The sequence below is a fragment of the Clinocottus analis genome, unplaced genomic scaffold (genome assembly GCF_023055335.1).
Source record: "Clinocottus analis isolate CAN_PGR_092001 unplaced genomic scaffold, fCliAna1.0.p SCAF_11, whole genome shotgun sequence".
In the NCBI taxonomy this organism is placed as follows: domain Eukaryota; kingdom Metazoa; phylum Chordata; class Actinopteri; order Perciformes; family Cottidae; genus Clinocottus; species Clinocottus analis.
The window spans coordinates 7,858,433-7,871,885 of record NW_027175832.1 but is presented as its reverse complement, the minus strand read 5'-3'; the positions used below and the strand labels follow the sequence as shown (position 1 = coordinate 7,871,885).

Genomic DNA, 13,453 nt, shown 5'->3' with positions numbered 1-13,453 from the left:
GGACTTTGTAGTCATACGATGTGAGAATTCAATTCACTTCACGTCTATAGCGGGTATTTTCAGAAGCAGCGTTTGGAAAAGTTGCATTTTCACACAGACATCTGAATCTCATTTGAATTCAAGGTAAACATGACCAAGAAGGCCCGAAAAGCAGGGTTGGCCAGACCACATACAGTTGACAGAGAGTTTGAGCATATTTGTTGTATTGAATAGATCAGATGGAATATTTTGTTGTTGTTTTTTCTTCTGTTTCTCCTTTGCTTTCCTTTTCATGCACAGCTTAGCCTTGGCAGGATAATAGCATTGCAGTCATTGATGCATTGGGGCTCTTGTGGCTCTCAGCACTTCCCTTTCAGGCCTGGCTTACCCTCAGCGCACTGTCAGCATTAGGATGAGTGGGCTTCAATGCAGCATCAGGGGGAGAGCTTCCGGCCTAGGCCAAACATGTCAACCCCCCCCCCCCCCCTCCTCCACACACACACACACACACACACACACACACACACACACACACACACACACACACACACACACAAACAGACATGAGGTTCAGGGGAACATGTTGTGCAGCATTGTCTATGGAACAACCGTTTTTTTTCTACAAAAACATCCATTTTTGGGATATCTTGGATTTACATTTGATACACCATGTACTCCATGTGAGCTATTGTTGCTTTTTGCTCAAGGGCATTTTGAAGTGCCTGATGAAGCAGAAGGGAGTTACATACTTTTTTGCTCAGGTTAGATAATTTAGGATTTCTTGTCCCCTTATTTTTGCCATTTACATGTCTCATATAATTAAAACTAAAGGATCAGCCATCCCATAAACCGACTGGAAGTCCAAATGTGGAAAACCAGAAAAAGTCCTTTCATCAATGAGATGCATCACACAAAACTTCCAAACACTGCAAACAGAAAATTGTGTAGACTTCTCTTGTTTAATCGAGTCCCTATTTGCTTGGTGATTGTGCCTGTTGAACAAGCAAGAACAGGCTCCATTGTTTCCTCATATAACAGCTGATATGATCGGATACCATCCATAGTTCTGCTGTCTTTCCCCAAAACAACCCCATGTCTCGAGGCCACTGTGTCAGTGAATTATGCAATGGATTACCACACGATGTAGGGCAAAAGAGGAAGTTACATAGGAAATGATGAATACAAAAATATGTACAAAAACAGCTGTCTGATGTGTGTGTATCTGCTGCAAATATTGTAATTATTATTGTTTTAAATAGAGTGAGTTATGAACACTGCATCTGTTGAGTACACATGACCATCTGGTTTTCATGAAACGTCTTGGCAAGTTCCAACATGCAGAGTAAAGGTTTGAGTGGTTTGCAAATAAACCTGAAACACTGTAGCTTGTCTGCTGCTTAGTTGTGGGAAGTGACCAAGTACATTTAGTCAAGCACTGTAATAAAGTAAAACCATTTAAGTACTTATATGTTAATGGGATAGTACATTTTTTGCAAGTGTAATAATGTAATGCATTTTATTTGCCTTAAACATGTTTGTAGGCATTTTTTAAAGAGAACAAATATATATATATTTGTAAAGATGCAAAATGTTTGATATTTGAAGGAATCTAAAAGTATTCAGATTAGATTAGATTTTTGGGAATCCAATGCATTAGCTGATTATGGATCATAAAATGGCTAAGTAACTAGTATCCAATAACTGATCTAAAGTGATCTGAACTATGTTTGTTACTAATCCAAAAATATAACACTTTTCCATTCTGCTACATGAATACCACTTTTACTTTTGTTCTTTTGGGATCAATTTAATGCAGGACCTTTACTTGTAATGGGGGTAGTTTATACAGTGTAGTACTGGCACTTTTATTTAAGTAAAACGAATACTCCTCCCACTTATTATTGTGGCATTCCCAGAGGATTTTCAAATTCCACTGTACACTAAAGCAACAAATACATTAAATAAAGAAAATGTGCAAGAAAGAAAAAAATACAAAGGATGTACTATACAACTTGTCCGTTGCCTAAAGACCAACATGTTTATATCTGAACTTCAATTGAATAACCTAATACTGAGGTGCCAAGTTTCCGAGACATTTGGCAAACTTTACCACACTCAAGATGGCGACGTCTTCCGCCTCCTGAGTTCCTACGTAACGCGGTGCGTCAGTCGTGCGTAAGGTTGTGTTGACAGCAGCGGTAGGAGTTGTCAGCGGAGCAGCAGCAGCAGCAGCAGCAGCATCACCGCAGCCGAATGGAGTAATCACAAAGATATTACTCCAGACAGCGTCTCTGTTGTTACTCAGAAGCATTGTTTACGCCTTTCCAACAACGACACCATGGCCGACGACCAGTCCACTCAATCCTGGACCATCGACCGGGATGACTACGAACTCAACGAGGTGATAGGTGAGTAGCTCAGCTTGCTAAAGTTAGCCCCCACTCACCGTCTCTGCAGCGGCGTCGGCTGCCAACTGCCACTAGGTTAGCTAACTAGCATCGAACGTCTGTAGCTAACAGAAGGCCACAGCCCTGAGTTAGGTCAGAAAAGGGGTAATAGCTTCTTGAATCTGGGCGCCGTCGGCCTCGTGGAGTCTCCCTCCAGCTAGGCCGCGTTGATACACCGGTTCACAGTCGTTAGAGGAGCCGAACCGAGACGCGGCTCCTCGGCTGGTCGGCACGAAGCTAAACGGCTAGCTAGCGCGAGTTAGCTCACAGTGCGTAAAGCTTCGGCAGTTGTTGGAGAGGGTGGTGCTCTTTTACTGGAGGTATGACACGGATTATTGTGAGCTAGTCACCCTGGACTCTCGGCGAAGGGGACGTGACTAATGACTTAAAACACAAGAAAAGGAAGTAACACTGACTGATGCTGTATTGTGTAATACAGTACATGACCCCAGTCCTCAGTCTTATAAACTAGTTTCAACGCAAATGGTGGGTTTGTTCCGACTGCTGTCTCCAGAAAGCCAAAAGGCCCTGTAGCTCCCACAGTGTGCTGACGGCTTCCGGTGCTGGTCTTGTTCACAGGGAGCGGAGCCACTGCAGTTGTTCAGGCAGCATACTGCAAGCCGAGGAAGGAGAAGGTGGCCATCAAACGCATCAACCTGGAGAAATGTCAAACAAGCATGGACGAGCTCCTGGTAAGAACCCCGAGTGGGCCAGTATCTGCAGTCCAGATGTTCTCCGCATCAGGGTGCTGGTGTGGTGTGGGACTTGTAGCTCAGATCAGCGAAATACAGACTGAAAGCTTGATGCCATAGCAACCACTGAGTCCTGAAGCAGTGAAAATCAATGAGGACACACACATACACATTAAGACAATTACATGTGAATTAATACACTTATCACTTTGTTATATAGGTCTCTGCCACCAGGTTATTAGCTGAAATCTGCCAATCTTCTTCCAAACCAGCACAATGGGGTTGACTATACATACATATTTATGTATGGTTAATTACACCAAGTGTTTATTTTCAGCTGCAGAGAGCTTGGGAATAGGATATAGCGGCCAGTGCAACAGAAAGTTACATCTTTGCTAGACATTTTTGCAGAGTAAAGGGGCAGGATTCAGCCGTATTGCACTTTAAGTGATTGATGTCCAGTCACAAGCTAGACCCTGAGATGAGAGACCTCAGGATCTCTCTTTAGCTTTGCAGTTATTTTTCTGAGCAGCATGTTTCCATGTCTGGAAAAGAAAAACCTTTTGAGTTTCTCTTACCAAACTGGTAAAAATACAGGTAAGGGTCACAATCAGGTACAGGTTAAACGGCAGACTGAAATTCTACAATTGTAAAGACTGATTTTACTTTGGGAAACCTTGTAATGTTCCCTGCATTTTAATTGAGAAATGTGTTGGCAAAATAACCAGAATGGATTTTCTTTTTTTGTCTAATCCAATAAATCAAATACCTAACAAATCAATGTAATTATGTCATGTAACAATGTCATATAAACCTAACATTAGTATAAAGCAGTCCTGACTCCTGATCCTTGTTTCATACAGGTCTACTATGAATCTTAGATATGGCTCCTTTAGTACAATCATTGAGCAAAATCTTATTTAGTTGTCATGTCTCCATCTCATGGTATGCATATTCAGTGCATCCAGAAAGTATTCACAGCGCTTTATTTTTTCCACACTTTGTTATGTTATAGATTAATTCCAAAATGGATTAAATTATTGTCCTGTTGAAAGATGAACTGTTGCTCCAGTCTGAGGTCCAGAGTACTCTGGAGCATGTTTTACTCGATGATGTCTCTGTACATTGCTGCATTCATCTTTCCCTCAATCCTAAATAGTCTCCCAGTTCCTCCTGCTGAAAAACATCCCCACAGCATGATGCTGCCACCACCATGCTTCACTGTAAGGATGACCAGTGCCTGGTTTCCTCCAGCCATGACGCTTAGCATTCAGGCCAAAGAGTCATGTCAAGTGAAGTGGTGTGAATACTTTCTGAATGCCCTGTATATTGCCTAGAAGTCAAGTCAACACTACTGTACAGCTACAAGTATGACTTTTAAAAAAAAGTATATCCTTTTTGTGCCAATGTTTAGTTCAAGCCTTGCACCAGAGGGAATAATTTACATGTAAAGTGAAGTTGGAAAGCTGGAGAGATAAGTCATTAATCAGGTCTCTCGTCCTCGTTTCAGCACAATTATTGCTTTTCAAGGACTGTTCAATATTGACATTGCAATGTTAATATTTCATTATAATGCCCTGTCTCTCCGGACGTCCCCCTAACCAGTCCAAATATGAACGATCAGGGTCCTGAATTCACCTGTCTGTCCTGTCATAATGTCTTGTCCTGGTGGCTTTGTGATTTGCTTTGTGCCGCACCATATCCACTCCCCCGTGTGACTTCGTCTCTCATATTTCCTTCTCTGTGTAGAAAGAGATCCAGGCTATGAGCCAGTGCCATCACCCCAACATTGTGTCTTATTATACTTCCTTTGTGGTGAAGGATGAACTGTGGCTGGTGATGAAGCTGCTCAGCGGTGGTAAGTGCTGTTGTGTTTTAAAGAAAGAAACTCCTGACCTGACTTGGCTAACCCTTATCTTTACCTTGGCTTTAACTTGACTTTCTTTGTCAAACGTCCTTACACTTTTTGTTTTGTTTTTTATCTCTATAAGCCTGGGCTTGAACTTTAACTTTGAGTGTTTTGCTCCCCGGTGACTAAAGCCAGTTGACTTATTCTGGCCAAGTTGTAGGTTGTGTTGTTCTTGCTGCTGTCATTGCCTTTATATCTGGCGATTCAGCATTTTCTGTTTGATGGTCTGTTTTTCTTACTCCGAGAGATAACCAGCCACATGTGGCCAACTTTACGTAATACCAATATCATTTAAGTGCAGACACAATGTCTGATGGTTTATATAACATGAATGTAAACATGTACCCTCTTCAGTTCCTTCATATTGCTCATTGTTTCTCTGTGCCTGTAGTAGCAGCAGCAGCAGCAGCCGACCTGTGTATATTTATGATATCTTCTCACTGGGCTAATGCCACACTAGTATTATTTGCTCCACACTGTATCTATTAAAGTGAAAAACAAATAAATTCAGCAGCCTCACTGCAGCATGCTACACTATTTAACTGACGAGGGAGGGACCCAGATTATAATCCTGAGCACCTATTCCAGAGTTATAGGAGGTCTGGTGCTCCCGTTGGCATGCTGTGTGTTTTGTTGATTTGGGAATTGCCCAATGTACCATCAGCATGTCTTGTGACTGCTGTTTGCCCCCCTCTCTCTCTTTCACTCACTCTCACTCTCTCAGGCTCAGTGTTGGACATCATCAAGCATATCATCTCTCGGGGCGAGCACAAGACCGGAGTATTGGACGAGGCCAGCATCGCCAGCATCCTGAAAGAGGTCTTGGAGGGGCTTGAGTACCTTCACAAAAATGGGCAAATTCATCGGTGAGTTCGAAAGTGTCACCAGGCTCCGGGCTGATGCCTCGTTATCCCTGTGTTTTCCCGTCCCATCGCACGGTTCATTCCGGCACTGAGCGTTCCATCTCCATATGAGCGTGTGGTTTGAACTAGACCTTGCTCTTTTGAATATTTAATAGAGTGAAAATGCATAATTGAGGAAGTTTGTTATATGTAAAAGTTCCTCCCAGGAACACTGTAAACCACTGCTGAGAAGAAAGGCCTCTTTGTAGCTTTAGTGCATCACTTGTATGTCAAGTTTTCAAGACAAAAAAGTTGTCTTTAAGGGTGTTTTAAAGTTAAAACACATGATCTATTCACGTCTGTGCATTGACTTTTTATGTAAGCTACTCGCGCGTGTTTGGTGTGAACGCAGCATAACTTACTTACTCATAACTGGGAGAGGTAAATCTGCTCCCATTCTTTGGGCATAGTTTGCACTTCAAACAGAAATCAGGTGAAGTCAAATGAGGCAGATCAGAAGCTGAAGCTTTAACCTGTTTGTGCACTCAAGTGAAGAGTGTTTGTTCATTTTCTGGGTCAGTGTGCACGGCTTAACCGCTCCTCTTTTTTCATCCTCTGCTTCACCCACAGGGATCTGAAAGCTGGAAATATTCTTCTCGGGGACGATGGCTCGGTGCAAATTGCTGGTACAGTGTCTCTGCTTATTCTTGTTTCTTTGTGTTTTTTTTCTATTGTTTTTGATTTTTTTTTTTAAGAATCCTGCGACATTTACCATCTTAAACAAGGTCCCCATTGTTGGTTTTTTCCTTTTTATTCCGAAGATTAGTTTGTCGAAAACCTTTTCATGATGACTTTTTTAAATAGTTTTTAAATATATTTTATCAAACACTCCACAGACTTTGGTGTGAGTGCCTTTCTTGCAGCGGGAGGAGACATGACGAGGAACAAGGTTCGAAAGACATTTGTGGGCACCCCATGCTGGATGGCGCCTGAGGTCATGGAGCAGGTAGGAGGCTTATTCTGTCGATCTCACGGTGCCATCTATTGTCGTCTGTAACGCCTCAGAACTGGGTGATGGAAAGAAGACGGGGGCGCTTCACTCGTATCTGTTATTCATTCGCAGGTCCGTGGCTATGACTTCAAAGCTGACATCTGGAGCTTCGGGATAACAGCCATTGAACTGGCCACTGGTGCTGCACCATATCACAAATACCCACCGATGAAGGTAACGTTGTGTGGGCTTGCTGGTGCCGTTGTCTCTTTGGTTACATGGCAGATTTAGTTTTGCAAGCTGCAGCTGTCTCCTTGATTAAAAGCAAATTATTTCACCATTAAAAAAATCCAATTTGATACAGCTTGAAGAGAACAAGGAAAAACTATTTTAAGGCGTCCTGTTGCGTTTTGTAGTGAAAACGCTGACAACTTGAAGAAATTTTTGGAATCCAGTTGTTTCCGTCAAGCCAGTCTGATATAGCTTCAATAAAGGTGTCCTCGGTTCTCAATTGGCTGGGTAAATCAGTTTACTGAAGCGTTTTTTTGTTCTTTATGTGTCCGTAGGTGCTGATGCTGACTTTGCAGAACGACCCTCCCTGTCTGGAGACGGGCATCACAGACAAGGAGATGGTGAAGAAGTATGGCAAGTCCTTCAGAAAGATGCTCTCTCTGTGTCTACAGAAAGATCCAGAAAAGAGGTCAGTTGGTGCTAAAACTCCCTTTTTTTTGTTTTGCCTCATGATTAAAGCTGTGCTTGTTTTTCTTTCCATTAGATTACCCAGTTGGTTGATTAATATAATGAAACGCCTTATGTCTCTTATTCCTATTCAGGCCAACTGCAGCAGAGTTGCTGAAGCATAAATTCTTCACAAAAGCCAAAGTGAGACAATCACTATTATTAAAATACACTGAAATGTTTCTCTGTGTGTATTTTAGAGATAATCTTTTATAGATCCTGTAATTAGTGTTCATCTTTCTGCTACAGAACAACGAGTACTTGCAGGAGAGGCTTCTACACAAAGGTCCAACAATAACAGAGCGATCCAAAAAGGTTAGTTAGTCATTACTTATCATCACGGGTCACAGTTTCAAAGCTTGGATCTTTTTGCATCTTATTTTTTAATGCGCATTGTGCAGGTACGTCGTGTGCCCGGCTCGAGCGGCCGTCTCCACAAGACGGAGGACGGAGGTTGGGAATGGAGTGACGACGAGCTGGACGAGGAGAGCGAGGAGGGCAAAGCCGCTGTAGCGGCTCTGCGGGTGAGGCTCTGCACGCCTGTCTCTTCAAACGTTCAATTCAGTCTATGTTATAAGGCCACTTTCCTGCGTTTCTCTCTGCACAAAGCGTCCTTTTGGCCAGCAGATGGTGCTAGTGCACTGTTAGTATGAACAATTCTTAGCCAAGCTGCAGTGATCTTTTACTTTGGCCTCCTGTCTCAATGTCAATGTAGTACAAGTTTAGGTTACACCAGACTCCAGTGATGTATCACAATCTACCAGACCCCTGCTCAGATCAAATTATTCTGTTTAAGCTAAATTCATGTCTTTGGTGTGGGATTTTACTGTCCGTTTTCTTAACTGTGATGTCAGTTAAGCCCTGCGTTTGAAGTCACCTTGGGTCAAATTCCTTTAATCCTACAATACTCATCAGTCCATACATTGGGGGGATAAAAGGAGAATTGCATGTTTTTAATCCTGACAATCTGTCATGTCCATTCTGCAGTCCCCCAGAGTGAAGGACGGGTCCGACAATATGGAGGTGAGTCCATTTTTAGTGGACATGACCTGAAAATCTTGATTTGTTGCAATACCTTACCTGAGCGATCTGCATGACTTGTCCTATGTGTGTCCATGTTTTTCCATTCATGCAAAATCCAAAACACCTGCCAATTTTAATTTTCAATCGTGTCGCTTAGCTTTTCCCTCCAGTTGATGGCGCCTCACAACATCTGCAGCCGCCCGGTGCTGCGAAGGAGAGCTCTGCAAATGTGGTCCAGTCAGGGGAAGATGCTGCACCACAAGCTCCCACTCAAACAGCAAGCCCTTCACATGCAGCGACTGCTCAGGTAAAAAAACACATTGCCAGGGATGTTCTACGTGAAACTTGAACCTGTAGCTCAAACTGTTCATTTGCTAATGGATCAGTTTGACCAATCTCATCTTGTATTTAGTGTATAATTGAAGCGTTGTAATGTAAATGTATTGGTTAGGATTAAAGGCACAGTATGCAGGCTTTGGCGGCGTCAAGCACTGTTGTTGCAGATTGCAACCAACTGAATTCTCCTCCGCTCACTCCTGCCTTTCCAAGCAGTCCAGTGCAAAACTGTTCACCTCGCTCAGAGTTCATCCTTATCGTTATGTCCATACTTGGCAGTGGAAGTCAAACAGCAGCGATTTTGTACACATTATTATGCAAAAGAGCTCTCACTCGAGCCAATGTTGGATTTCTTCGCTATGGGCTATGTTAGGCAAGAAAGATCGAAATACTTGAGGCAACCACCACAATCAGGTCACTTTGGCAGCACCTAAATCGCCTTGTATCGTTATCACATTATTTTAAAACCTCCTTGTTGTATATTCTAACCAGAAGGGCTGTTCAGTAAACACTCCACATGTGCTGTTGCAGGATCCGGCTGCAGCCAATGCCAGTGTCCCTATCAGCCTCGTTCTGCGACTGAGGAATCCCAAGAAGGAACTCAATGACATCCGATTTGAATTCATGTCCGGCAGAGGTAAGATGCATCCGCTCGCTGTTTCTTCTCTATGTTGTCCAAAGAGGCTCCAGTCTCAATGTCCTCTTTATATCTGCCCCCTCAGATTCTGCTGACGGAGTTTCTCAGGAGTTGGTCTCAGCTGGTCTGGTTGATGGGAGGGACTTAGTCATTGGTAAGTTAGAGAGATGTAGCACTAAATGATGGGATATTATCAGTGTCGAGTCTTTTAGTGTTCTGACGTTATATTCTAATGTCAAAATCATAATGAATCTTGTAATACATTACTTAGCTCTGAAAATCAGAATCAGAAAAAAACCAGGCCACGTGTCTTCAAGAAAAAAATCGTATGTTTTACAAGAAGACGTTAAGTGTCTGTGACTTGTAGTAAATGTTTTGGCATAGTATGATCTAAATACAGCTGGTTTATGATTTTATAGTGTGCAGGTGGTTCAAAAACCAGTTATTTCCTGTTTCCACCACTGATCCTGAAGGAAAAGTCTTGTCATCTGTTCTTACATCAGCTGGTTATCTGACAAAGTCCTCCCACTCCCTTTTTATCTTCTGTTTAGTCGCTGCCAATTTGCAAAAGATTGTGGATGATCCTCATAGTAACAAAAATGTGACTTTTAAATTGGTGAGTACTCTGACGGAAACATGCCTATACATGATTTACATACAGAAATTGTATACGGTTTACAACCTTGTTTCCTCCCTTCCAGGCGTCCGGCGTGGAGGAGTCTGAAATTCCCGATGATATTAAACTCATTGGATTTGCACAGCTCAGCATCAGTTAAGTCAAGTAGAGCCACCAACAGAGGATAGGAACTTACGGTATTGCACAGCTGCATTGTAGTCAATTCCAAGAAACCACTACTGCCAAAGAGAAGAGGAGGAAGAAAAAGAAGAAGACAACGACGATGAGGAGGAGACAGGAAGCTGGCAGAAGTGTGACACTACTGCAGAATGCATGAGGACCACATTGAGAACGGGCTCAGTTCATAACAGGAATCACACTTAAAACGTTTACAGTGCGCTTATACAGTAAATGGGAGGAGAGATGCAATCAACTATATCAACTCCTTATATCTTTCTTCTTTCCCCCCACTTCATACATGAGCACAATCCAAACCATCTCCCGCTGGTACTGGAAGTGATTGCCTTTTTGTTTTTCTTATTTTATTTTTCTTAAATCAACTGTGCCACAAAACTCACTAGAGTGTCGTGCTTACTTTATATGGCACTTTATGCTACACTGAAATTGAAAAGTGTAAATTCAGCCTTAGTTAGTCGAACTATAGATATTACAAGTGTGTTTGCTGAAAAATTGAGTCTATCTGTGGTTATTGGGTGTATTGTATGTACGCCCATCTGAGAAATCTCCCAAACTCTCCTGTAACAGTGATTAAAATAACTTAGTGGAACACACTGTAGCATAGTTTTAGTTTTGTAATCCTGTAAATTCAGATGGATTTTTTACAAAGAATATAAGAAAATCACCAGATTCCTGTATAGGGCAGCCCGAGGTGTGGTGGTTTTGTCAAAACATAACCAAAGAGTTTAGGCTCTGACTGCACTGCTGAGACCTTCAAAATGTACACAAGTCACCTGTAACTGCTCTGTCCCATAACTGCAGTAAAAACACTCTGTCAGATGGCGTTTTCCCCGAGGTATTCAAAGACAGGATTGTTTTTCACAGATTGATACCTGCCTAATATTCTTGTACTATGCAATAGGTGTTACTTTTCACCGTGTGTGACCACTGGTTTCTCATAATATTTCTCTTGGGTTGAATAAATCCCACTTTTTGTGCTTGTGCCTCACTAGGAGCTCATAAAGTCAGCCAGGCAGATGTATGAACCTGCATGCTGTGGGGTTTTACTTTTAGTTTTTTCAGAAGCAAATTGAACTTTCAGCACAGCAACACAGACAGACAGACAGACAGATGCGTGTCTCTGCGGATAAATGCGTCGAAAATAGCCTGTTACCCATTAAGGAAATTACAGATCAGGACGAATCCTGAATGCTGGCAATGAGTGTCGAGCCTGGAGCGGCTGGTGTTACAGGCTGCCCGACAGGTCAAGTAGTGCATGTACAAAAACTGAAATGTTCAACCAAAGTGAAATAAAGTTTAAAGGGGCAGTTCACCCAAATTGAAAAAAAAAAGAAGTGGTATTTAGCGGATAGTTTGGTCTTAATTGTCTCCATTCCGATACAAAGGAGGCGAATGGACATTATGTGGCTAGGCCGAAATAACTTTGTTTAATTTTCCTCTGGCGTCACCGGTTGGTCGACCACATGCATGCAAAACTAATACCGTTCCCGCCAGCCTCCGCTGTACTATGTGTTTCATGTTAATTAGCAAATACTAGCTCACATGCTTACATGCTCGACAAAGATTTTGGCCACAAAAAAAAGCATGCCCGCTCAACACCAGCACGTTGGCGTTGCCCTTGGGAACGTGCAGGCGCGCTTCGATTTGCCTTTGGTTCAAAGCACTGCAGTGCCTGAGTAGAGCCTCGCCGAGCCGCTGCCATGGCTGCAGACTCTTTGTTCGATTCCTTGAGCCTAAAAGACAAAAGTTCCATTTGCCGGCATTGTATCGAGGGACGGCAGTAAGTGAGATGGATCTCTCAAAAAAACCTCAACACGTAAAACCTCAGCAAATAAAACCCCAAACTATCTACACGTCCGGATACCACGCCAGGTCCTTTTTTCATTTATTGGCTGAAGTAACCCTTTAAACGTCTCAAGAGGCCAGTTTATTACCTTTTTTCCCCCCATCATATTGGCAAATTGTTCAGACGGTACTGTCGTCTCTTTGCTTTATAAACACTCACCCAACAACTCCCTGTCGTCACTCCCCGTGTAGCCGTTTGGTTGTTTTGTGCCACGTGCAAAGGGCTGCGAAATGGCTCCCTCGGTCCGGTACTGATGTAAATGGTGTATGTAAAGATGTTGTAAATGTACGTATGATGGCAACTCCATGCACTGTCACACACAAACATGCTGAGGTTTGTCTGTAACGATGTAGATGCATTGACTGTTTTAAGTGTCGGATAGAAGGATCGTTTCACTTGTAAATATGGATCAAAGCAGGCTGAGACTCGTCATGTCCTGTACACATAGTTTAATTTGTTTGTGTAGTGTTTTCCAATGTTGGCCTTTGTCAGAGCATCACTAATCATGCACACATTTATTTGTTCAATTAGCACCTTATCGATATGTGAACATGGGTATTTTTTTCGGAATGACATGGGGCTTTAAAATCATACACTCTGCTTTTTGATGTCATGATATGCAGTTTTCTCACTGAATCCTGTCCAAGGCTAACGGATCAAAAGTCATTTTAATAAGACGGCCGGCACAGGTCACACTTCTCTCTCCTCGCGTGTGCGTATGTGTGTGTGTGCGTGTGTGATTTTGGTGATGACATTGTTGATTGAAAATTTTCTAAATTACTTTCCCCTTTTATTGTTTACTCATCAGAAAAGCATTCTGCCTCTTATGGAGTAACTGAATGATTAGTCCTTATGTAATCGTTTAATTGGCAAATCATTTTTTCTTTTTACAGATCATGATGTATATTTTTTAAATATCATTGATTATGAAATGTGTACATCAAATGCATAATTTGAAGTGGAGTTATTTGTGATAACCTACAGAAGATATTCCTTGACATGTATAGCTTATTGGAAAAATGACAACACATGCGAATGATTTTAGTAGCTGAATAAAGTCACATGATGGAATTCAACGATCAAGGACGGTGTTTCATTGGTTATTGTTTTTGCTTCAACAGGTCAGCCATTTGTTCCGTGGTAATTACTGACTATGGATGGTTAAACATTTATTTAAACCTTAGTTTTCAAAGAAAAAT

At 42.2% G+C, this 13,453-nt stretch overlaps 1 protein-coding gene across 2 annotated transcripts; it reads left to right on the top strand.

Moving 5' to 3' along the window:
* The first annotated feature begins 2,112 nt into the window (after positions 1-2,112).
* On the top strand, positions 2,113-13,337 carry LOC137780975 (serine/threonine-protein kinase OSR1-like). Of its 2 annotated transcripts, none has more exons than XM_068569437.1 (17): positions 2,113-2,387; positions 3,006-3,118; positions 4,868-4,976; positions 5,752-5,893; positions 6,500-6,555; positions 6,766-6,875; positions 6,993-7,094; positions 7,427-7,560; positions 7,694-7,742; positions 7,848-7,913; positions 8,000-8,122; positions 8,586-8,621; positions 8,779-8,928; positions 9,489-9,594; positions 9,680-9,748; positions 10,146-10,210; positions 10,296-13,337. In XM_068569437.1, the coding sequence occupies exons 1-17, from the start codon at positions 2,318-2,320 to the stop codon at positions 10,368-10,370; spliced, it is 1,575 nt and encodes a 524-aa protein (XP_068425538.1). In that variant the 5' UTR covers positions 2,113-2,317; the 3' UTR covers positions 10,371-13,337. The 2 variants fall into 2 exon arrangements, with proteins under 2 accessions (XP_068425538.1, XP_068425547.1); XM_068569446.1 differs by lacking the exon at positions 2,113-2,387 and adding an exon at positions 2,644-2,695.
* The last annotated feature ends 116 nt before the right edge of the window (positions 13,338-13,453 follow it).

Bases quoted from the DNA above. Each gene is read 5' to 3' on its own strand.
- LOC137780975 (XM_068569437.1), top strand. From the start codon at position 2,318: ATGGCCGACGACCAGTCCACTCAATCCTGGACCATCGACCGGGATGAC. The intron at 3,119-4,867 runs GTAAGAACCCCG...TTCTCTGTGTAG, and splicing joins CAAGCATGGACGAGCTCCTG to AAAGAGATCCAGGCTATGAG. The intron at 4,977-5,751 runs GTAAGTGCTGTT...TCACTCTCTCAG, and splicing joins GATGAAGCTGCTCAGCGGTG to GCTCAGTGTTGGACATCATC.